The 24,142-nt window shown below is 44.3% G+C and overlaps 1 protein-coding gene across 2 annotated transcripts in view; it reads left to right on the forward strand.

The window, feature by feature from the left end:
- Nucleotides 1-11,918: 11,918 nt before the first annotated feature.
- The window catches only part of nlgn4xa (neuroligin 4 X-linked a), a 253,448-nt gene continuing 241,224 nt past the window's right edge, over nt 11,919-24,142 (forward strand). The window contains exon 1 of one of the 2 annotated variants that reach the window (XM_052026496.1): nt 11,919-12,458. In XM_052026496.1, coding sequence (XP_051882456.1) covers nt 12,353-12,458 — 106 coding nt within the window. In that variant the 5' untranslated portion in view covers nt 11,919-12,352. The remainder of the gene's footprint in view (nt 12,459-24,142) is intronic. The other variant, XM_052026495.1, reaches the window with a different exon arrangement.

The following is a 24,142-nucleotide window of genomic DNA, read 5'->3' on the forward strand; positions in this document are numbered from 1 at the left end:
TAAGACTATAAGAGCAGAATTAGGCCATTCGGCCCATCGAGTCTGCTCCACCATTCAATCATGGCTGATTTTGGTTTCAACCCCATTCTCCTGCCTTCTCCCCATAACTCTTAACCATTTACTAATCAAGAACCTATCAATCTCTGCCTTAAATACCACCCAATGCCTTGGTCTGCGGCAATGAATTCCACAGATTTACCAACCTCTGGCTGAAGAAATTCCTCCTCATTTCAGCTCTAAAGGGACGTCCCTTCATTCTGAGGCTGTGCCCTCGGATCTGAGACTCTCCATAGAAAAGTACAGCACAATACAGGCCCTTCGGCCCACCAATCTCCTACTGATGGAAACATCCTCTCCACGTCCACTTTCAGTATTCGGTAGATTTCAACGAGATCCCCCCTCATCCTTATGAACTCCATTGAGGACAGGCCCAGAGATATCGAACGCTCCTCCTATGTGAAGTCTTTAATTCCTGGGAATGCCGACCAAGGTGCTGACCACAGGCTCTCTACCTTGCTCGACTAAGGAGTGGTGCTCACCCTCAACTCACTCGGAGATGCTTCCCACCTGGACTGTGATTGTGGGCTGAAGCCACGAGGAAGTCATGTGTTCACCCAACAGAGCTAGACCCTGCAGACCGCCACAGTTCAGTAGATCATGGTTAATGTTTCACCACCACTGCACAATCCTGGCTGAGCCATTTTCATTCTTTTCATGCTATTTGACGTTGAAGGAAATAGAACATAGAACATTACAGCACAGTACAGGCCCTTGGGCCCATGATGTTGTGCCGTCATTTGATCCTGCTCTAAGATCTATCTAACCCTTCCCTCCCACATAGCTCCCCGTTTCTCTGTCATTCATGTGTCTATCTAAGAGTCTCTTAAATGTCCCTAGTGTATCTGCCCCCACAATCTCTGCCAGCAGTGCGTTCCATGCACCCACCTCCCTCTGTGTAAAAAAACTTACCCCTGACATCCCCCTGATACCTTCCTCCAATCACCTTAAAATTATGCCCCCTCGTATTAGCCATTGTCGCCCTGGGAAAAAGTCTCTGGCTGTCCACTCAATCTATGCCTTTTATCATCTTGTACACCTCTATCAAGTCGCCTCTCATCCTTCTCTCCAAAGAGAAAAGCCCTAGCTCACTCAACCTATCCTCATAAGACATGCTCTCCAATCCAGGCAGCATCCTGGTAAATCTCCTCTGCACCCTCTCTAAAGTTTCCTATAATCCTATAATGAGGCGACCAGAACTGAGCACAATACTCCAATTGCAGTCTAACCAGAGTTTTATAGAGCTGCAACATTATCTCATGGCTCTTGAACTTAGTACCACGACTAATGAAGGCCAACACTCCATACAACTTCCTAACATCCCTATCAACCTGCAGGGAAACCTTGAGGGATCTGTGGACATGAACCCTAAGATCCCTCTGTTCCTCCACACTGCTAAGAGTCCTGCCATTAGCCTTGTATTCTGCCTTCAAATTCAAACTCCCAAAGTGTATCACTTCACACTTTTCCCGGTTGAACTCCATCTGCCATTTCTCAGCCCAGCTCAGCATCCTATCAATGTCCTGTTGTAACCTACAGCAACTTTCTACACTATCCACAACACCAGCAATCTTCGTGTCATCTGCAAACTTACTAACCCACCCTTCCACATCCTCATCCAAGTCGTTGATAAAAATCACAAACAGCAGGGGTCCCAGAACAGATCCTTGCTGAACACCACTGGTCACCGACCTCCAGGCAGAATACACTCCATCTACCACCACCCTCTGTCTTCTGTGGGTGAGCCAATTCTGAATCCACACGGCCAGGTTTCCCTGGATCCCATGCCTTCTGACTTTCTGAATGAACCTTATCAACACCTTACTAAATCCATGTACACGGCATCCACTGCTCTACCTTCATCAATGTGCTTTGTCACATCCTTAAAGAGTTCAATCAGGCTTGCGAGGCACGACCTGCCCCTCACAAAGCCATGCTGACTGTCCCTAATCAGCCTATGCTTCTCCAAATGCTCATGAATCCTTTCTCTTAGAATCTTCTCCAATATTAATTTCAGACCAGCAATCTGTACCAATTCCAACCTGCAGCATTGATGGAATCCTATTGGTTACATGTACCAACTCCCATCAGGCTAAACTCACTGCCGTCAGCTGTGGTGACTGAATCCCAGCAACTGTGGGCCTGAATCTCACAGCCAGTGTGGATGAGAACCTATCTGTGGTTTGGACAGATTCCAGCAGCAATTGTACTCTGAATCCCAGCAGCAGTGAGAAACTAACTCCAGCAGCCGTGTGGAATGAACAAACCATATCAACCAAATCCCACCAGCAGTGGAGACTGGATCCCACCAGCAGAATGAACTGATTCCCAGCAGCAGTGGGGGAAAGCTGCTGTATTTGCTGGTTCTCTCTTGTTGCTATATGGGCAGTGACGTCTATCGTTAACAGACTTCAGGGAGACTGCCCTGGTGAATTTCCATTTTCCTTTCAGTTTAGTCATGAGCGCACGCTGGTCGAGTACACCTGTCTCTGTTATGACGCAGGACTGGAACTGACGGACACCGCTCACTGAAGCAGACTGGCTTTATTCCCAACCTTCTTCCCAATTAATTGATCCCCCTTCCCTATACTTGGAGGTGAAGCAACGCACTGAAGCCATTTATCTCCACTCACTAAACCTGGCTCATTCATTATCATTGATGCATTTACATTTCAGTCATTGCCCTTTTTAAAAGGTTCTTAATCAGCTTCAGTTTCATGTGTCTTTGGAGATGCAAGGTTTTCAGATTTAATCTTCATTTTATTTTATGTTTACTCAGAAAAATTCTGACAGGTGACCTCTCCCTTCCCGAGGGAGCTGTTCCGTCAGAGATGGGGCTGATGAAGGAAGGACCTGCTCTGCTCACACAGATTGATGGGTGGATGAAGTAATCAATCCGCCCCTCCCTCTGCAGCACTTCAACAGTGTTGGTAATGAAGAGGGACCTGAACAAATGGCAGAGGCCTCCACTGTCGAGTGGCATGGGATTATTTGTAGCTGGTGGTTACAGCAGCAAACAGACTGTTGTCCTCTCTTATACATTATTTTCTTCCTTTTATTCATTTTCTTTTTCCTTTCATTCTCGTCTTCATTCTTTCATTTTTTTTTACCTCTTCTTTCTATCCTGTTGCTCTGTGCATCCTTGCTCTTTAGGTCTCCCTCTCTCTCTGTCTTTCATTCATTTGAGGCATTAAACACACAGCTCATCCTCCTCATTGCAATCTTAAGCGACGTTGCCTGATCCTGAGAGTAGGCCCCGTGGTCCTGCACTCAGCCAGAGAGAGGTAAGTGCCCGGAATGCACTGCTGGAGAGAGTGGTTGAAGCTGGGTTGCTGAGAGCATTTAAGAAGTATCTAAATGAGCAATCGAATTGCCTGGGCACAGAGGGCTATGGACCAGGTACTGGGAGATGGGATTAATATGGAAGCGTGCCCACTGGTAAGCGTGGATGAGTTGGGTCGAATGGCCTGTTTCCCTGCTGCATGATTCCATAAGGAAAGTGATGCCAGAACTAAAACAATGTCAGGAAATCCTAGCATTTGAGGCCTTCAGGTCTTTGGGACCAGGTTTCTCCGAGGTCAGTTTTGCTGTTGGCTGTCAGCAGAGGGCTCGGGGGTGTTGAGGGGAGAACTTCTGGCCTTTTGCTTGTCAGCTTCTGTTTCTGGAGTAGTACCGAGCCGCGCAGAAAACGATGAAATGGACTGACGGGGATGCTGCCATCCGCGGAGAAAACTGCCCACAAAGTCCTCCAGATCTCTGTGGCAAGGATTTCCCCTTTCTTGACATTTTCTTCTGACATCGCTTTCCTCTGGTGGGTGAGTGTGGAGCGATGGGACATAATCTCAAGAGGTCGAGGCGGCTTTGTTTTTTGCTGAGGATTGTGAATCCTTGGATTTCTCTACCCCCGGATGCTGTGGGTCTAATCCCAGAGATAGGGTATCTTTATTAGCCACATGTACATTGAAACACACAGTGGAATACATCTTTTTGCATAAAGTGTTCTGGGGCAGCCCGCAAGTGTCACCACGCTTCCAGCACCAACATAGCATGCCCACAACTTTCTAACCTGTATGTCTTTTGGAATGTGGGAGGAAACCAGAGCACCCGGAGGAAACCCACACAGACACAGGGAGAATGTACAACCTCCTTACAGACAGTGGCCAGAATTGAACCTGGGTCGCTGGCGCTGTAAAGCATTACGCTAACCGCTATACTACCGTGCCTGCCCCTCGAGTCTTTTTGTAATTGATTGATAGCAGTGGTAGAATATAGAACATCGTACAGCACAGGAACAAGCCCTTCGATGTTGTGCCGAACTAATTCAACTAGTAATTAAAGCATAACTAACTAATCACTCCTGCCTACACAATGTCCATATTCCTCCATTCTCTACACAGTCGTGTGCCTATCTAAGAGCTTCTTAAGTGCCGCTGTCATATTTGCCTCCACCACCACCTCGAGCAGCGCATTCTAGGCACCCACCACTCTCTGTGTAAAAAATCTTTCCCTCTCACTTACCCCCTCTCACCTTAATGCATGCCCTCTAGTATTAGACATAGTTGGTGCTGCTAATGGAACCTCCTCTTGACCAAGAAGAGGATGGAACAAGTCGAGGACTTTGGATCCATATTTGAGATGAGTTATCCATTCTATTACTTCCTTTCTCATCCATAACTTGACTCGATTCTGCCTCTGCTCAGATCCTCACCCTCGTCTTTCTCAGCAAACCAGAAGAGCTGGTCATTGACTTCAGGTAGTGGGATGGAGTACACTGTATCGATGGTGCTGATGTGGAGGTGGTTGTGAACTTCAAGTTTCTAGGTGTAGCTATCACCAAGAGCTCTCCTTGGTCCAGCCACAAAGCTGCTATGGCCAGGAATGCACACCAGCACCTCTACTTCCTCAGAAGGCAAAGGAAATTCAGCACGTCCCCAGTGACAATCAATAATTTTTACATTTGTATCAAAGAAAGCATCCGATCCAGATGCGTCACAGCTTGGTATGGCAACTGCTCTGCCCAAGACAGCAAGAAATTGCAGAGACTTGTGAACGCAGCCCAGTCCAGCACACAAACCAGCCTCCCCTCCATAAACTTTGTCGATGCTTCCCACTGCCTCAGGAAAGCAGCCAATGTGATCAAGGACCCCGGACATTCCCTCTCCTCCCTTCTTCTATCGGGCAAAAGATACAAAAGCTTGAGAACATGCATCACCAGGCTCAAGGGCAGCTTCTATCCCGCTGTTAGAAGACTCTTGAACAGATCTCTTGAACAATAAAGATGAACTCTTGATCTCTGAATCTACCTCATCATGGCCCTTACACTTTTTTTGTCTACCTGCACTGCACTTCCTCTGTAGCTATAACACTATATTCTTCATTCTGTTTTCTTCTTACTACCTCGAAGTAATTATGTACGGCATGATCTGTCTGGATGGCACGCAAGCAAAAGCTTTTCACTGTATCTCAATACATGTGACAACAATAAACCAATTACCAATTACCCATTAGCAGTTATCTCCAGTATTCCATTGTTGTAGACTGATATTCCATCTTGTTCCCTATATTAAACTATGTCCATTCAAATAGGTAGCCTCCAGTTTGCATCTTGTCTCATTTGACAATCACCTCGTAGGGATAGTCAGTGACTCTTGCTTCCCATCCCACACTGCCTCAGTTTTTAAATTTGCATTCCTATTGAGTCTCTCAACAACCTCCTACCAGATTTCGGCACACTTTCATGTCAGCTGTTTAATCACTTCTTCGATGGTGGCTGTGCCTCCAGCTGCCTAAGCTCCAGAATGTCCTCATTAACGTCCTCCAGCTCTCTGTCCCTCTTTCCCCCATCAAGAAGCCCTTCAAGTTATCTGGACAAGCGTTCATTGATTCTCCTTGATATCAATGTCCTTCAATTCATTAGTGTAAAAAGTCCTATTTAACATTGAAATATAGGTAATAGGACCAGTGAATGGTAAGTCATTTGGGCCCTTGAGTCTGCTCCGCCATTCAATATAATCATGGCTTATCGTCTATCTCAACACCGCATTCCTGCTCTCCCCCCTCCATACCTCTTCATATGCCTTGTTATTAAATGGAGATCTCAAGTCTAGTTTATTGTCATGTCCACAAGTACGGGTGAGGTACAGGTACAATGAAAAACTTACTTGCAGCAGCATCACAGGCATGTAGACAACACACAGAACATAAATTATACATAAATTCACAGATCAAAGACCCTAAAGACCCCACCACCCCAGACATTCTCTCATCTCCCCTCTCCCATTGGGCAGAAGATACAAAAGCCTGAAAGCACGTACCACCAGGCTCAAGGACAGCTTCTATCCCGCTGTTATAAGACTATTGAACAGTCCCTAGTACGATAAGATGGACTCTTGACCTCACAATCTATCTTGTTATGACCTAGCACCTTATTGTCTGCCTGCACTGCACTTTCTCTGTAGCTACAAACACTTTCTCCGCGTTCTGTATTGTTTTACTGCCATAATGCACTGTGTAATGAATTGATCTGTATGAACGGTATGCAAGACAAGTTTTTTCACTGTACCTCAGTACATGTATCAATAATAAACAAATTCCAATTCCAATTCCAAACAGTGAAGAGAAGGCAAAACAAGACATTAGCCACAACAATGTAATGTTGTACTAATGTACCAATGTATTGTTGCATGCGACAGTGCAATAGGTGGCCTGTAGTGTTCTGTTGCTGAGGTAGGGTTAGGGTTGTGCCAGGTCAGTTCAAAGAACCTGATGGTTTGTAGGAAAGTAGTTGCTCTTGAACCTGTGGGACTTCAGGCTTCTGTACCTCCTGCCTGACAGTAGCAGCGAGAAGATGGTGGGATCCTTGCTCACATATGCTGCTTTCATGAGGTAGCACCTCCTGTAGATGCTGTCAATGTTGTGGAGGGCTGTGCCCATGATAGACTGAGTTATTTGATAAGATTATATATGTTGATATTTGGTTTGAATGGGTTATAACTGAAAGCAGTGAAACACTTTTTTCTTGCTAAGCAACTTACCCATTGGAACCTTTTGCTTGGAATATATCTACCAAAGCTCACATACCAAGAGTCTTCATGGTTGTCACTTGTGTGTCATCATGACTGTCAAAGTCAAGTCGAATTTATTGTCACATGCACAAGTACATGTGCAATGAAAAACTTACTTGCAGCAGCATCACAGGCACATAGCATCAGATAAGTAGCACTCACAAGAAAAACATAAATTAAACATAAATTATACACATTTTTTACAAGAAAGAACACAATCAGAACAAAAAAAACAAAGTTCATTTTAGTACAAAGTGATCAAAGTGGTCATAGCGTTGCTATACTGAAAGTTGTGCTGCTGGTTTAAGAACGGAATGATTGAAGGGAAGTAGCTGTTCTTGAATCTGGTTGTGTGGGACTTCGGGCTTCTGTACCCTCCTGCCTGGTGGGAGCTGCGAGAAGATGGCATGGCCCGGAGGTGGGGATCTCTTGATGATGGATGTTGCCTTCCTGAAGCAGCATCTCCTGTAGATTACTACTGATGTTTATTGCAGGCTGGGTGGAATTTTCCCTGGAGCTTCACATGTATTGTGGATTTTATTAAGGAGGATGAACACGGCCATTGATCACATCCTGGTGGTGATAGATCTGCTCGTGTTATCTCTCTTGTCACTTTCAAACTTTTACTCGCAATCAGCTTGATCTATATCACTGATCCTCTATTCTGCTAAAACATATCTGGGATATCCGAGTATTCTCTAGTGACTGAATCGGCAACCCCATAAGAGTAATATGTAACTTGCCTAAGAACTCATCCTATTTAACAAACGACTCTTCCCTATCCCTATGAAAAGTCCCATCTCAATCAACTTTCCATCCATATGCTTGTGTGTGTCTGTGGGAGGTGTTGGTCTTCATTTATTGAATACTATCTGCGCGTATCTGTGTTAACAAGGTTGGTTTTCAACAATTGAAATGACATTTGGATGTTTTTTAAGACAACCAACTAATTTATAATTTTATGGAGAAGTTCAAACAGAAGGTTATGACATCACCAGAAGATTAGGATTGATAAGCAGAGGAACCAATGAAACTTCTCTGAGCCTTGGTTAGACCACACTAGGAAGATCTCCTAATTATATAAGGGATATTGAGGTAGTGGAGAAAGTACCCTGCAGAATTCATGCACCATTCGGCCCATTGAGTCTATGCCAGCTCTTGGAGCAATCCCATTCCCCCACTTGTTTCCCTCCAACCCATTAACTCTCCCCACACAAACCCAACCTCCCCTGCATTAACTCCATTTCTACTTTCCTGCTGCCTTGGGAAAGCAGCCAATATAAACAAGGACCCCTCCCACCCCCCGTCATTCTCTCTTCTCCCCTCTCCTGTCGGGCAGAAGATACAAAAGCTTGAGAACACGTACCACCAGGCTCAAGGACAGGTTCTAACCCGCTGTTATCAGACTCTTGAATGGACCTCTCATGCACTAAAAGGCGAACTATTGATCTCCCAATCTTCCTCGTCATGGCTCTTGCACCCTTATTTGTCTATCTGCACTTGCACTTTCTCTGTAGCTGCAACACTCTATTCTGCATTCTGTTTTCCTTTTAACTACATCAATGTACTTATGTATGGATGGCATGCAAACAAAAGCCTCTTCACTGTGTCTCAGTATATGTGACAATAATAAACCAATACCAATACTGACCACCCACCTTTACCAGGGGTAATAAACAGTAACCATTAAACCCACCAACTAGCACGTCTTGGGACGTGGGTGGAAATTGAAGCACTGGGGTCAATCACACATGGTCACAGGGAGAACATGAAAATTCCACACAGACAGCACCTGAGCTCAGGATTGAACCTGGGTCACTGAAGCTGTGAGGCACCAGTTTAATCATTTGCAATGATGATACCAGAAGCAAGAGGCTATAAGTGTGAGAAGTGAAGGGGATCTTTTCTCAGGCAAAGAGAATGTTGCACCCAGTGGAGGTACTTCAAATATCAAAGAGGTGGGGCAAGGTCGAGAAGGCTCTCCCACATAACTGGCAACTGCTCTGCCCAGCACCGCAAGAAACTGCAGAGAGTTGTGGACACAGCCCAGCGCGTCACGGAAACCAGCCTCCCCTCCTTGGACTCTGTCTTTACCTCTCGCTGCCTTGGTGAAGCAGCTGGCGTAATCAAAGACCCCACCCACCTGGGTCATTCTCTCTCCTCTCCCATCGGGTAGAAGATACAGGAGCCCGAGGGCACATACCACCGGACTTAAGGACAGCTTCTATCCCACTGTGATAAGACTATTGAACGGTTCCCTTATACGATGTGATGGACTCTGACCTCAGGATCTACCTTGTTGTGACCTTGCACCTTATTGCACTGCACTTTCTCTGTAGCTGTGACTCTTTACTCTGTACTGTTATTGTTTTTACCTGTACTACCTCAATGCACTCTGTACTAACTTAATGTAAGTGCACTGTGTAACGAATTGACCTGTACGATTGGTATGCAAGACAAGTTTTTCATTGTACCTCGGTACAAGTGACAATAATAAACCAATACCAATATAAGAGACACAAATATAAGATGGTCACAGCTCAATCCAGCTAAGAATTCAGGAGAATTTCCTCTGGATGTGAAGCCTGCTTCTGTTTGGAGTGGTTCAGATAATTCATGTAACTGGACTTAAGGGAAAAGACTTAAGGACGTGCTTGTTTTATTTGTCAGGTATTGAGTATAAGAGCTAGGAAGTCATGTTGCAGCTGTATAAAACTTTGGTTAGGCCACATTTGGAGTATGGTGTCCAATTCTGGCCGCCCCATTACAAGAAGGATGTGGAGGCTTTGGAGAGGGTGCAGAAGAGGTTCACCAGGACGCTGTCTGGATTAGAAGTTACAAGCTATAAGGAGAGGTAGGACAAACTTGGGTTGTTTTCTCTAGAGCACTGAAAGCTGAGGGGAAACCTGATAGGAGTTTATTAAATTATGGGAGGCATAGATAAGGTAGACAGTTAAATTCTGTTTTCCAAGTTAGAAATGTCAAATACCACAGGATATGCATTTAATGTGAGAGGGGGAAAGTTCAAAGGAGATGTGCGGGGCACATTTTTTACACAGAGAGTGGTGGGTGCCTGGAATGGGCTGCCTGATCTAGTGCGGGAAGCAGATACCATAGTGGCGTTTAAGAGATAGTAAGACAGACACATGACTATGCAGGGAATGGAGGGAATTGGATAATGTGCAGGGAGAAGAAATTTAGTTTAATTTGGCATCGTGTTCAGTGCAAACATGGTGGGCCGAAGGCCCTGTTCCTCTGCTGTACTGTTCTATGTTCTATGTTACTACCTTAACAAGCACATGAGGAAGGAAAGGACAGAGGCTTTGCTGATAGGCTGAGATAGAGGGGAGGAGGTAACACGACCAATTGGGCCAAATGCTCTGCTGCTGGGTCACAGGTTCTTTGTTATTCTGCATAATTAAATCAGGATGGTTAACTAACAGTTAGCCCAATGTTATTCTGAATTATAACAAAGGATGTTGGAAACAGCCAGCAGGTCAGGCAGCATCTGTGAAGAGATAAACAAGAGTTAAGTTTCCAGGTTGATGATCTGTCATCAGAACTCTTTCATCAGGGTCTGATAAATGCTTTCAATGGGCCCTGTCTTTATTTTCTTATGACATAGACGTAGGCCATTCAGCCCATCAAGTTGATGCCAGCTCTCGGAGCAATCTCGTCCATCCCGTTGCCTCACTTATTTCCCTGTAACTTGTTCTCTCTCACATGCCCGTCAACTACCCCCTTGATTCCCCTGCCTGCAAACCCTTCACAGAAGGCAGTTCACTTTATCCAGCATGACTTTGGGATGCAGGAGGAAACACAGGCGGTCACAAGGAGAACAGGCAAACTCCACACCGACAGCACAGGAGGTTTGGAGCTGTGAGGCATCATTGGTAAATTGGTTTATTCTTGTCACATGTACTGAGGTACAGTGAAAAACTTTGTCTTGCATGCCATCCATACAGATCATTTCATCACATCAGTACATCGAGATTGTACAAGGGAAAACAATAACAGAGTGCAGAATATAGTGTTACAGTTACAGAGAAAGCACAGTGCAGGCAGACAATAAGGTGCAAGGCCACGATGAGGTAGATTGTGAGGTCAAGAGCCCATCTTATCATACAAGAGGTCCGTTCAATAGTCTTCTAACAGCGGGATAGAAGCTGTCCTTGAGCCTGGGGGTACGTGCTTTCAGGCATTTGTACCTTCCGCCTGATGGGAGGGGGGAGAAATGAGAAAGGAGAATGTCCAGGGTGGGTGGGGTCTTTGATGGCGTTGGCTTCTTTACCAAGGCAGCGAGAAGTGTTGACAGAGTCCATGGAGGGGAGGCTGGTTTCCGTGATGTACTAAGCTGTGTCTATAACTCTCTGCAGTTTCTTGTAGTCCTGTGCAGGGCAGTTGCCATACCAAGCAGTGATGCATCTGGATAGGTTGCTTTCGATAAAAATTGGTGAGGGTCAAAGGGGACATGCCAAATTTCTTTCACCTTCCTGAGGAAGTAGCTAAATGCTGTACCACTGCTCCTCCCTAATAGAGTACAGGGCATATTTCATTTACTTCTCTTCTCAAGTTGTGAATTTAAATAATCACCTTGTGCTTCTTGCTTTTCAGGTAGAGTCCTCCTAAGCAGCGGTCGAACTACCTCCCATCCGATGTCCAGCCCAAGTGGATGATCTACTGGCAACATGGTGTTCTTAGAATTGGATGGATAACATCAGGGGGCCTGATGCAATTGATCTATCCTCCTCAGTTTTAAATGGATCCTTTGAATCTTCATCCTGTCACATCAGATAAGAATCAATCCCACTGCCTAGCCTGAGATTGGGCTACGATTTTCCTCTCTGTAAGGTTGCATGCCTGCTTTGGATCGTAAACAATGTCCAACCCAAATGGCTTACCTTGGCTCACGTTTTTTCTCGCCCCAGCCTTGAATGTAAACAACCTGCTCTGGATAACGAGCGTCGTCGTGAGAATCACCTTCCTGAGTTGTCAGGAAAACTACCCCATCGTCACCACAAACTACGGGAAGCTAAGGGTATCAGAACACCGCTGCCCAATGAGATCCTGGGTCCCGTGGACCAGTACTTGGAATACCATATGCCTCGGCTCCTACGGGCGAGAGACGCTTCCAGCATCCCGAGTCCCCGTCCTCCTGGACCGGTGTCAGGAATGCCACTCACTTTGCTCCAGTTTGTCCGCAAAACATTCAAGGGATTTTGCCCGACGTCATGCTCCCTGTTTGGTTCACCTCCAATTTGGATATTGTGGCCACTTCCGTTCATGACCAGAGCGAGGACTGCCTTTATCTGAATGTCTATGTCCCGACCGAGAATGGTAAGTTGCAGAGTGTTTTTCTCTACTTAAGCAAAAGAGAGAAGAAAGTTTGGAGAGGAGAGTGAGTCGAGTTAGATCGATATCTATTCTTTCAGCGACACCGACTGCCTTTGTCTCTCCTTGTTGGAAGGTATTAATGGAAAACTGAAAAATCAAATTAGTTTTTGTGGTTAATCTATAATTTGGATAAAAGATGTCTATTTCATACAGATTCCTCAAGAGAGCTTTATGTTTAGCATATAAGCAAAATATGCATGGATTTGAAACATAACAGGATAAGCAATTTCAATAACCAGATAGAATTAGTTCCAACAGATGATTTTGTTGCCAATCCTCCAGAGGGCAAGTAACTCACTGGTGTATGTTACTTGCTTTCATTTTGATCTGACTTGTCATCTGCTACTCCTTATGTGCCTCTGACCACTGAGACATTCACGGACCTATTTTTAGCCAATCCGTGATGTCACAACATCTTTTACCCATATATGGTTGTTCTCCCACTTAACTCTTCTTCGATTCTTTCCGCAGTTTACAGCAGACACACTTTGTGGCAAACTCTGCAGTAAGTCAGTTTCAGATTACAAAGCTCTGGATAAACCAACTCAGCTCATCCATGATTTTCGTCCAGAATTCTGACTCATAAAGTATATCTAACTATCTCTGGGAGCCACTTATGCCATGTGTTTTCAACTGAGTTTCTTCACATCTCGATTATATTCCACTTCTTGCTGGCATTATCAACAATCAGAGCCTTTCAAACCCATTGCTGAATGTTTCCTAAAACTCAGAAAGTGTTGGAAATACTCAGCAGGTCAGGTAGCACCTGGGGAGAGAGGAACAGTGTTAATGTCTCAGGTTGATGACAGTATATGCTCCATAAAACTGGTTAGGCTGCATCTGGAGTATTGCATTCAATTCTGGTTGCCCCATTATAGGATGGATGTGGAGGCTTAGGAGAGGGTGCAGAAGAGGTTCACCAGGATGCTGCCTGGATTAGAAGGTATGAGCTATAAGGAGAGGTTGGGCAAACTTGCATTGTTTTCTCTGGAGTGTCGGAGGCTGAGGGGAGACCTGATAGAAGTTTATAAGATTATGAGGGGCATAGATAGATAGCTGGTATCTTTCTCTCAGGGTGGAAATGCCTAATACTAGAGGGCATGTATTTAAGATGAGAGGTCATTGGTAAATTGGTTTTTTATTGTCATGTACCGAGGTACAGTGAAAAACTTTGTTGTGCATGCCATCCATACAGATCATTTCACCACATCAGTACATCAAGGTAGTACAAGGGAAAAGCAATAACAGAATGCAGAATATAGTTTTACAATTACAGAGAAAGTGCAGTGCAGGCAGACGATAAGGTGCAAGGCCATGATGAGATAGATTGTGAGGTCAAGGGTCCATCGTATCGCACAAGAGATCCATTCAGTAGTCTTAGAACAGCGGGATAGAAGCCTGTTCGTTTGTGTTTTCAGGCTTTTGTATCTTCTGCCCGATGGGAGTGGGTAGAAGAGAGAATGTCCGGGGTGGGTGGGGTCATTGATTATGTTGGCTATTTCCGAGGGGGGAAAGTACAGAGGAGATGTGCGAAACAAGTTTTTTTTACACAGAGAGTGGTGGGTGCCTGGAATGTGCTGCCAGGGGTGGTGGTGGAGGCAGATATGAAACGATATGGGGCTCTCAGATAGGCACATGAATATGCAAAGAATGCAGGGATATGGACCATGTGCAGGAAGAAGGGATTAGGTCTCATTGGATTAATTAGTTTGGCACAACATTGTGGGCCAAAGGGCCTGTTCCTGTGCTGTATTTTTCTATGTTCTAGTACTGGTGTATCCAGTAGGAGCTGGTCAGATATCTAGTATCTAGTTTGAGATAAAACAAGTTTTAAGATGTCAAGAAAGAGGATTAGGGGCAGAGAGAACAGAATGGAAGGTCTCTGATAGAGTGGAAACTTGGAGAGATTAATGATAGAACAAAAGCAGAATTTTGCAGATGCTGGAAATCCGAAGTAAAAAAAAAAGAAAATGCTGGAAATAATTGGTATCAATAGATTTCCAGATATTAAAGGACAAAGTGTAATGGGTTGGTACAGGAAAGTGGTGGTGGGTTAAAGTTCACCCATATTGAATGGGAGAACAGGAACACGGGGGCTGAATGGTCCACTGCTATTTGTTAATGAATTTACATTGGTCGGGCAGCATCTGTGGTGGGAGAAACTGCCTGATCTGCCTAGTATTTCTGGCATATTCTGTTTTTATTTTAAATTATAGAAGGGTGCATGGAGCCAGCTGAGAGGGAAGTCACTTAATTAACAAAAACTGGGTCATAAAGTGAAGATGAAATGTAAGCTTAATAGCAGAAAAAGAGAAGGAAAAAAACAGATCCTATAAGTAATTAAGCTGGAAGTGAGAGATATGTTTCTGTTTCATTTCTTGCCTTTCTCTCCCAGGTGGGTGGAATGAAGAGGGAGTATAGGAAATCTGTAAACATAGTACAGACCTACTTCCAGTCTTCAGGATAATGTAGACATTTAGAAGGATTGATCTTTGGGGCAATCCAAAACTAGGTTCCAAAAGGCATAAGATAACCTCTTTTACTCAGAGCTGAGTTAGATGCTGACAGGCTGGATCTTTAGGCTGGGGAATCTAGAACCAAGGGGTAGAGTCCCCGGATAAAAGGTCGGCCATTTGTGGTTGAGCTGAGGAGAAATTTCCACACACGGAGTCTTTGGAATTCTCTGCTGCAGAGGCCTGAGGTTGCTCAGTCGTGAGTATATTCAAGGGTGACACTGATGGCCCACTGCCTGTTCCTGTATTGTAAATTCCACATTCTTTTTCCGTGTAGATTTGTGCCTTTCAATAGGAGGGAATTATTAGTTAATTGAAGCTGCCAATGAGCTTTTATCAATAGCCGTAACTTTCTTCTGGCACTGTTCTACTCGAAGAACAACCTATCAAAGAGTGAACGGGTTGTCCTTCAGAAGAGAAAGAGCAAAAGGCACATTTCTAAAGGTCAGTCCTTTTTACAGCCAACACAATTTTTTTTTGGAATGTCACTGTTATATAGAACATTCTTGGCAAGATTGCATACAATGGGGGCTGTCCAACACACAGCAAATAGATCATCCATTTTTGTAATGTTGGTTGAAAGATAGCCGTTATAAGTACTCTTTTCTTAGAAAGAGTGTCAAGGATCTTTTCCATCCACTTACGGTGCTACACTAGATCCCAGTTGAATTTTTTAGTTAGAAGGATGGTGCCTCTGACAGTCCCTTTGATTTCAGCCACGGATTTGTGCTCTAGAGTTGGGCTCGAACCCCCAACCGGTTGTGAGAGTGCTACCAAATTAACCTTGGCTGATGCCCAGTAGCAGCTAGAACATGGATCAAGAGCAGTGTGTGAATCTCATCGAGGGAAACCTGATTACTTCAACATGAGACGTGCAAAAAGGTCTTTGAGTGCACTGTTGCGACAATCTCAGGACTCATGAGGCAACATCCGAAAGGAGGACAATCCTGGCCTCTGGTGCTGAGTGCGTGGACTTTGCATGTTCTCCCTGTGACCGTCTGGGTTTCCTCCAGATGCTCTGGTGTCATCCCACATCCCAAAGTTGTGAAGTTTGGCAGATTAATTGCCTGCTGTAAATTGCCCAATGTGTATTGGTGAGCGGTAGAATCTGGGGGCAGTTGATGGTAATTTGGGGAGAATAAAGATGGAATTAGTGGAAATGGGTGCTTGAAGATTGGAGCAGACTCACTTGGCAAGTTTCCATGCTGCATAACTCTATGACTCGATGAGTTTTGAAGGATACCAATGCCTTATGGGGAGCAGGTCCAAAGATCATAAGTGCGAGAAGTTTAAAAGTGTTATTTCTTTCCAGTGAAGAATGCAGTAGTGGTGCATGCAGTGAGTTGGTTCTGGGGCTGAGGGATTAATTACACTGGCATTGACACAATAATAAAGGAACACCATTAACTTTGCTTTAGTTAGAAGTTATCAACATTTATCCTTCAAAACTCTGGCTCCTTGCTACTAATGTACGAAAGATTTCCTGATTTAATTTTTAAAATGTGTTCGTGGGACCTGCACATGATTGGATGACGCAAGTGGTATCAGGTGTTAATTGCAGCTAATTTGACGAGAAAAGATAGAATGCACAATATGTAAATTGGTAATTGGTTCTTCATTGTCACATGTACCGAGGTACAGTGAAAAACTTTTGTCATCAATACAGATCATTTCATTACGCACGGTAGCGTAGCAGTTAGCGCGACGCTATTACAGCGCCAGCGATTGGGGTTCGAATCCCGTCGTTGTCTGTAAGGAGTTTGTACGTTCTCCCCGTGTCTGCGTGGGTTTCCTCCGGGTGCTCTGGTTTCCTCCCACATTGCAAAGACGTACGGGTAGGTTAATTTGGGTTTAAAATGGGCGGCACAGACTCGTTGGGCCGGAAGGGCCTGTTACCACGCTGTAAGTAAAATTAAAAGAAAAACAATGCATTGAAGTAGTACAAGGGAAAACAATACAGAATGCAGAATAAAGTGTTACAGTTACAGAGAAAGTGTAGTGCAGGCAGACAATAAGGTGCAAAGGCCATGATGAGGTAGATTGTGAGGTCAAGAGTCCATCTTATCGTACCAGGGGACTGTTTAATAGTCTGATAACAGCGGGACAGAAGCTGTCCTTGAGCCTGGTGGTACGTGTTTTCAGGCTGTTGTATCTTCTGCCCGATTTGGGGGGGGGTGGGGGGGAAAGAAGAGAGAATGTCCGGGGTGAGAAGGGTAGGACTGAAAGAAGCAGAGACTTCTTCAAACATAGAGTTGTAAATCTTTGGAATTCTTCACTCCAGAGAGCTGTGGGAGCTCAGTCCCTGAGTATATTCTATTTATATCTCTTTCTGACAGATGAGGTGTCATTAACAATCTTTCCCAACCCCTCTTTCAGCCAGCTCCACCACGATCACTTGAGTCATTAAGTCTTCCCACCCTATCAAAGCCGTGATCAATCTACCTCGTCATGGCCCTTGCACCTTATTGTCTGCCTGCACTGCACTTTCTCTGTAGCTGTGACACTTCACTCTGCATTCTGTTATTGCTTTTCCCTTGTACTACCTCAATGCACTGATGTGATGAAATGATCTGTATGGATAAGATAAGGTATCTTTATTCGTCATATGTACATCGAAACACACAGTGAACATAGAACATAGAACATTACAGCACAGTACAGGCCCTTCAGCCCACAATGTTGTGCCGACATTTTATCCTGCTCTAAGATCTATCTAACCCTTCCCTCCCACATAGCTCTCCATTTTTTTATCATTCATGTGTCTATCTAAGAGTCTCTTAAATGCCCCTAATGTATCTGCCCCCAAAACCTGCCAGCAGTGCTTTCCACACACCCACCACTCTCTGTGTAAAAAACTTACCCCTGACATCCCCCTTATACCTTCCTCCAATCACCTTAAAATTATGCCCCCTCGTGTTAGCCACTGTCGCCCTGGGAAAAAGTCTCTGACTGTCCACTCGATCTATGCCTCTTATCATCTTGTGCACCTCTATCAAGTCACCTCTCATCCTCCTCCTCTCCAAACAGAAAAGCCCTAGCTCACCCAACTTATCCTCATAAGACATGCTCTCCATTCCTGGCAACATACTGGTAAATCTCCTCTGCACCATGCATCTTTTGCGTAGAGTATTCTGGGGATTGCCCGCAAGTGTAGCCATGCTTCCAGCACCAACATAGCATGCCCACAGTGTGGCAGGATGGCATGCAAGCAAAAGCCTTTCACTCTACCTTGGTACATATGACATTAAAAACCAATTACCAATTATCATGGCCTTCCATTTTATTCTCTCCTCTGCTCCCCTCTGTTTACCTTCAAAATTCAGCAGTCCTGATGAAAGGATATCAACCTGAAACATTAACTCTGTTCCTTTCTCCACAGATGCTGCCTGACCTGCCGAGTATCTCCAGCATTTTCTGTTTTTATTTCAGATTTCTACCAGCCGCAGCTTTATTTCCGCTTTTCGGAAGAGTCTCCTGTTTCCTTCTCCAAGCTGCTGGTGTTAAGAAATGTTCCAGTTTACAATGAAAACTGAGATGAAAGAGATGAGATGAGATATCTTTATCAGTCACATGTACATTGAAACACACAGTGAAATGCATCTTTTGCGTAGAGTGTTCTGGGGGCAGCCCGCAAGTGTTGCCACGCTTCTGGAGCCAACATAGCATGCCCACAACTTCCTAACCTGTATGTCTTTGGAATGTGGGAGGAAACCGGAGCACCTGGAGGAAACCCACGCAGACGCGGGGAGAACGTACAAACTCCTTACAGACAGTGGTGGGAATTGAACCCGGGTCACTGGCGCTGTAATAGCGTTGCGCTAACCGCTACACTACCGTGCCTGCCGTAACTGATTATCAAGGATGGGACTGAGAGTGCAAACCTGAGTGGTACTTGGGATTTGTCCTCTGGCCTTTGTCAGTTGGGATGTGGTTGTAACTTGCTCAATGACTTGGAACCAGTAAGCACAACACATAGTTGCTGGGTCAGTAGGTGGGGTGGACGAGGAGGAGAAGGCAATGTGAGACATGTAGAAGGAAGTAGAGGTTGCTGACTCTGTGCTGCCAAGATGGACTGAGGTGATTCATATGTCCCTGTGACATTGAACAAAGACATTTGCCCTATTGAGTCTGTAGTGGCACACAGAGCAAACATTTTGGCTGTGTCATTCTCAACAGGATGTGCTGAATCTTAGTGGTCAGTGGTAATTTGTAATTGGTTTATTATTGTCACAGGTACCAAGATACAATGAAAAACTTTATTTTGCAAACCATCCATGCAGATCATTTCATCACATCAGTGCCTTGAGGGAGTTCAAAGGAAAACAATGACAGAATGCAGAATATAGTGCTGCAGTTACAGAGAAAGACAATAAGGTGCAAGGCCATGACAAGGTAGAGTGTGAAGTCAAGAGTCCCTCTTATCGTACAAGAGGTCCATTCAATAGTCTTGCAACAGTGGGATAGAAGCTGTCTTTGAGTCTGGTGGTATGTGCTTTCAGGCTTTTATATCTTCTGTCTGATGGGAGGGGGGTAATGAGAGAATGGCCGGGGTGGGTGGGGTCTTTGATTATGTTAGCTGCTTTACCAAGGCAGCGAGAAGTATAGACAGAGTCCATGGAGGGGAGGCTCATTTTCATGATATGCTGAGCTGTGTCCACAACTCTCTGCAGTTTCTTGCAGTCATGGGTAGAGCAGTTGCTGTACCAAGCCGTGATGCATCCAGATAAGATGTTTTCTATCGTGCATCTATAAAAATTGGTGAGGGTCAACGGGGACATGCTGAATTTCCTTAGCCTCCTGAGAACGTGGAGTTAACATTTTAATTCGACGAACAGTGAAAGGTCTCTTTCTCCTTCTGCTTGATTTGATGAGTACTTCAGGCACTTCCTGATTTAAAGATTTTTGAAAAGGAAGGAAAGGTTTTAACAAAAAATTACAGGTCATTTAATTTAACTTCAGCAGTGGTCATTTATTTTGGAATCTATTCCAAAGATTGTATAAATCTTCATTTTCATAAGGCACAGATTAATTGTGTATATTAGGTATGGATTTGTTAACTGCAAGTTGTGCATGGCTAATGATTGAATTCTTTCAGGAGGTAATGAGAAGGATTGATGAGGGTGATGTGGTTGATGTAGTATACATAGACCTTAACAAGGCTTTTCACAAGGTCCCATGTCACAGACTGCACAGAAAAAAAAAGCCCAAAATTGGCTCAGTGGTAGGAAGCAAAAGGAAATATCTGAGGGGTGTTTTGTGATTGGATAGCTGTTACGAGTGATGTTCCAGAGAACTTGGTGGTCAGTGCTTTGCTTGTAGTAATCTACATTGATGATTTAGATTGAAATGCAAGGGGCATGGTAATGATGTTTACAGATGATACAAAACGTTGGTATTGTGGATGACTGTGAGAAGGAGAGCTTTGGACTGTAGGAAGGTATAGATGGTCTGGTCAGTTGGGCAGAAATTGGCAAATGGGATTTAAGTCTGAAAAATGTGGGGTATTGGATCTGGGGAGACGCAACAGGCCAAGGGAATATTCAGTACAGGGCATTAAGTAGGATGAAGGAACAGCCAGATCTTGGAGTGTACTGCAGGTAGCAAAACTGGTCAATAAAGCAGTTAAAAAGGTAGAGGAACAAAGGACTGCAGATGCTGGAATCCAGATGAGAAACATTATGATGTTGGAGGAACTCAGCAGGCCAGGCAGCATCCGTGGAGAAAAGCAGGTGGTCAACGTTTCGGGTCGGATCCTTCTTCATGACTGAAGACAGGGAAAGGAGGAGGGAAAAGCAGAGCAGTGATAGGTAGACAAAAGAGGTGAGGCGGGGTGGGCACAAGGTGGTGATAAGAGATGGTGATAGGCAGGTGTGGGGGAGGAGAGGAGAGCAGATCCACCAGAGGATAGGTCAAAGGTAACGAGAGTGGAAAAAAAGGGTTAGAAAAAAGATAGGCTCGGAAAGGGAAGTAAAGAAGAGGCATGGTTTTGGGGGGTGGGGGGGAAGGGGTGTGGGGATTATTTAACTTGGGAGAATTCAATGTTCATGCCACTAGGCTGCAAGATTCCATGATGGAAAATGTGGTGCTGTTCCTCCAGTTTGCGCTTGGAATTGTCCTGGCAGTGGAGGAGGCCGAGGACGGACATGTCAGTGATAGTTTGGGAGGGGGAGTTGAAGTAACTGGAGCTGCAGATCACAGTTACAGAGCGCAGGAGTTCTGCATTTGTTCTGAACAACGTAGAGGAGGCCACACTTGGAGCACCGAATGCAGTGGATGATATTAGGGGAGGTGCAGGTAAATCTCTGTCTCACCTGAAAGCACTGTTTGGGTCCTGGTGTATGGGATACACTGGGAGAGGGTGCAGAGGAGATTTACGTAAATGTTGAAAGGACTGGAATATTGTAGCCAAGAGGAGAGATAGAATAATATGGGTTTATTTTCTTTAGAACAGAGGAAGCTGAAGGGAAATATAATTGAGTATAAAATTATGAAAGGTCTGGAGAGAGTATATAGGAAGGCACAGAGACTGAAGTTGCTGGAAGCTGGAATAACAAACAATCTGCTGGAGGAACACATAGGAAGGACCTTTTTGTCTGCACACCACAGTGGCGCCCACTGGAACTTGAACTCACAAACCTTAGATAAGCTTCTAAAATTGTGTTAAGCCAGATTGACGATTCTGACTGTGCAATCCATTATTCACCAGTGTTCTACTGTATGCAGAGACTGTCAGCTGGTGGGTGGGGAAAGAAAGAGAAAATTAAATTCAAGAAGAAGAAAAAAAACATGAAGACGTAAAAATGGACTGTATAGGAATGCTCCAAAACATTCTGTGATGGAAGTCTGATCCTCAAAATAATTAAAGCCCTTGGCTCCCACTTTACACTTTAATTACTTCTGCATTCTGCTGTTTCAAGGCCAGAATTCACTTGGTCAATTCACCACGGAATATTGACAAAAGAAGCATTAGATTATATTGGTGCTTTTTAAAGGCCGATGCACTTTCTGCTTGGACTCACTTTCTGACAGTGATTCAGTCACTGCCTCCAAGCCAGAGAATGAGACACTTAGAAAGAGAAGTCACTTAGCAACCAGTTGGCAAGGAAGGACTCTCTTCTGCTTTTCTCACTGAAATAACTTAGCATTTTGATTTTACTTTCTTGGGGAACGGTCCGTAATGGCAGCATGATCTGGCAAGGAATTAAAATTGGGAAAAACATTTCGCTTCTGAGGGGAAGCTTGTTGTTAGATGTCGACGGACATTCCGGTGTGTAGCCAGAACTTTCTTTATTTGCTTTATTCTTCCTCTTTCCTCTAGTTTGAAAATTATTCTCAGGATGTAGGTTTTATGGGTGTGTATTGTCCATCCAAGGTCCCTCTTCTCAGATCTTGCTCCATCCCTGTCCCTCAACTCTTTATTTTGGCTATCTCCCCTCTCTCTTTCAGTCCAGATGAAGAGTCTCGACCGGAAATGTCGACTCTCTGTTTCCCACCACAGATGCTGCCTCACTCGCTGAGTTCCTCCAGCATCTTGTCAGTTACTGAATGATCTCTCTTTAATGGGTCTGACTTTCTCAAACTGCTTCAGTCCATGGGTATTGAAGTTACTCCCACAACACAGTTGGATAGCAAGATTCCCAGCATTTCCTTCTTATTATTCATTAGCTGCAACAACTTATTTCCTCAGATGTGGATGTTGCTGGCATAAATCCCTATTGATTATCCATCCCTGATACTTCCATGAAATCAATACCTCAGATACAGTATTTCAGAAGGCATTTCTGTGAAGTCTAGCATCACATATAGCCTGCTATAGAAATAAAACAGATGAGCTTATATAGTAATCTTGTAGTTTCAGGGTCTAAGTCAAAGTCAAGGTTATTGTCATAAACACAAGTACATGTGTGCACAGGTGCAATGAAAAACTTACTTTCAGCAGCATCACAGGCGCATAGCATCAGATAAGCAGCATTCACAAGAAAAACATAAATTAAACCTAAATTATACACAATTTTTACAAAAAAGAATGCAATTAGCTTAAAAAAGATCCATTTTAGTGCAAAGTGATCAAAGTGGTTATAGTGTTGCTGTACTGAGGCAGTGATTAGGGTTGTGCAGGTTGGTTCAAGAACTGAATGGTTGGAGGGAAGTAGCTGGTCTTGAACCTGGTGGTGTGGGACTTCAGGCTTCTGTACCTCCTGCCCAATGGTAGCTGTGAGAAGATGGCATGGCCCAGATGGTGGGGATCTTTGATGATGGATGTTGCCTTCTTGAGGCAGCACCTCCTGTAGATACAACTAATGGTAGGGAGATATGTGCCTGTGATGTATTGGGCTGAGTCCACTACTCTCTGCAGCTTCTTACATTCCTGTGCTTTCAAATCGCTGTAACGATTATTGATACTAGCTTTTCATTCCAAGTTTAGTTGAATTTTGTTTCATAGAGGTTTTGAACCATCACTGATATACCTTAGTAATCTGGCCGGCCTTTGGAAGACCTTATTGCAGGAAATGAATTGTAAACTAGGATTTGCTGCCATCTCTGTCAAAAGCTTCAGAATCTACATGCTCCAATTCACTTGCTTCTTTTGGAAAAGAATTATCAGAGAGCAGAGGAGATTCCTGGAATGGTACCATGGATGGGAAACTCCAGTGACGTGAAGAGACTTGGGAATCTGGGATTGCTTTTCATAGCGCAGAGGAGTTGAGAGATCCAACTGAGGTGTTCAAATTCATTATGGGTTTAGAGAGAGCAAATAAGGAGAAATTGTTTTCAATGGCTGTGGAGAATTGATCCAATTCCAAGATGTACAGTACATGTCACTGGCAATGCCAGCATTTACTGACCATCCCTAATTGCTCCTGAGACTAAACTGGCAAATTTCCTTCCCTTAAAAGCCTCAGTGAAGCAAATGGGTATTTACAATGATCATTACTGAGACGAGCTTTTTAGATAATTGGCCAATGCATCAGGGTTGATGATGGGAGGAATTTTTCTTTACAGTTCTTTGTAACCTGGAAGCAATGCGTTGCATGAAGCAGATTCAACAGGAACTTTTGAGAGGGAATTCATCCAAAAAGTTAAAAGATTTCAGGGCAATGGGAAAGGAGCAAT

This window comes from Pristis pectinata, chromosome 11 (assembly GCF_009764475.1).
Source record: "Pristis pectinata isolate sPriPec2 chromosome 11, sPriPec2.1.pri, whole genome shotgun sequence".
In the NCBI taxonomy this organism is placed as follows: Eukaryota; Metazoa; Chordata; class Chondrichthyes; order Rhinopristiformes; family Pristidae; genus Pristis; species Pristis pectinata.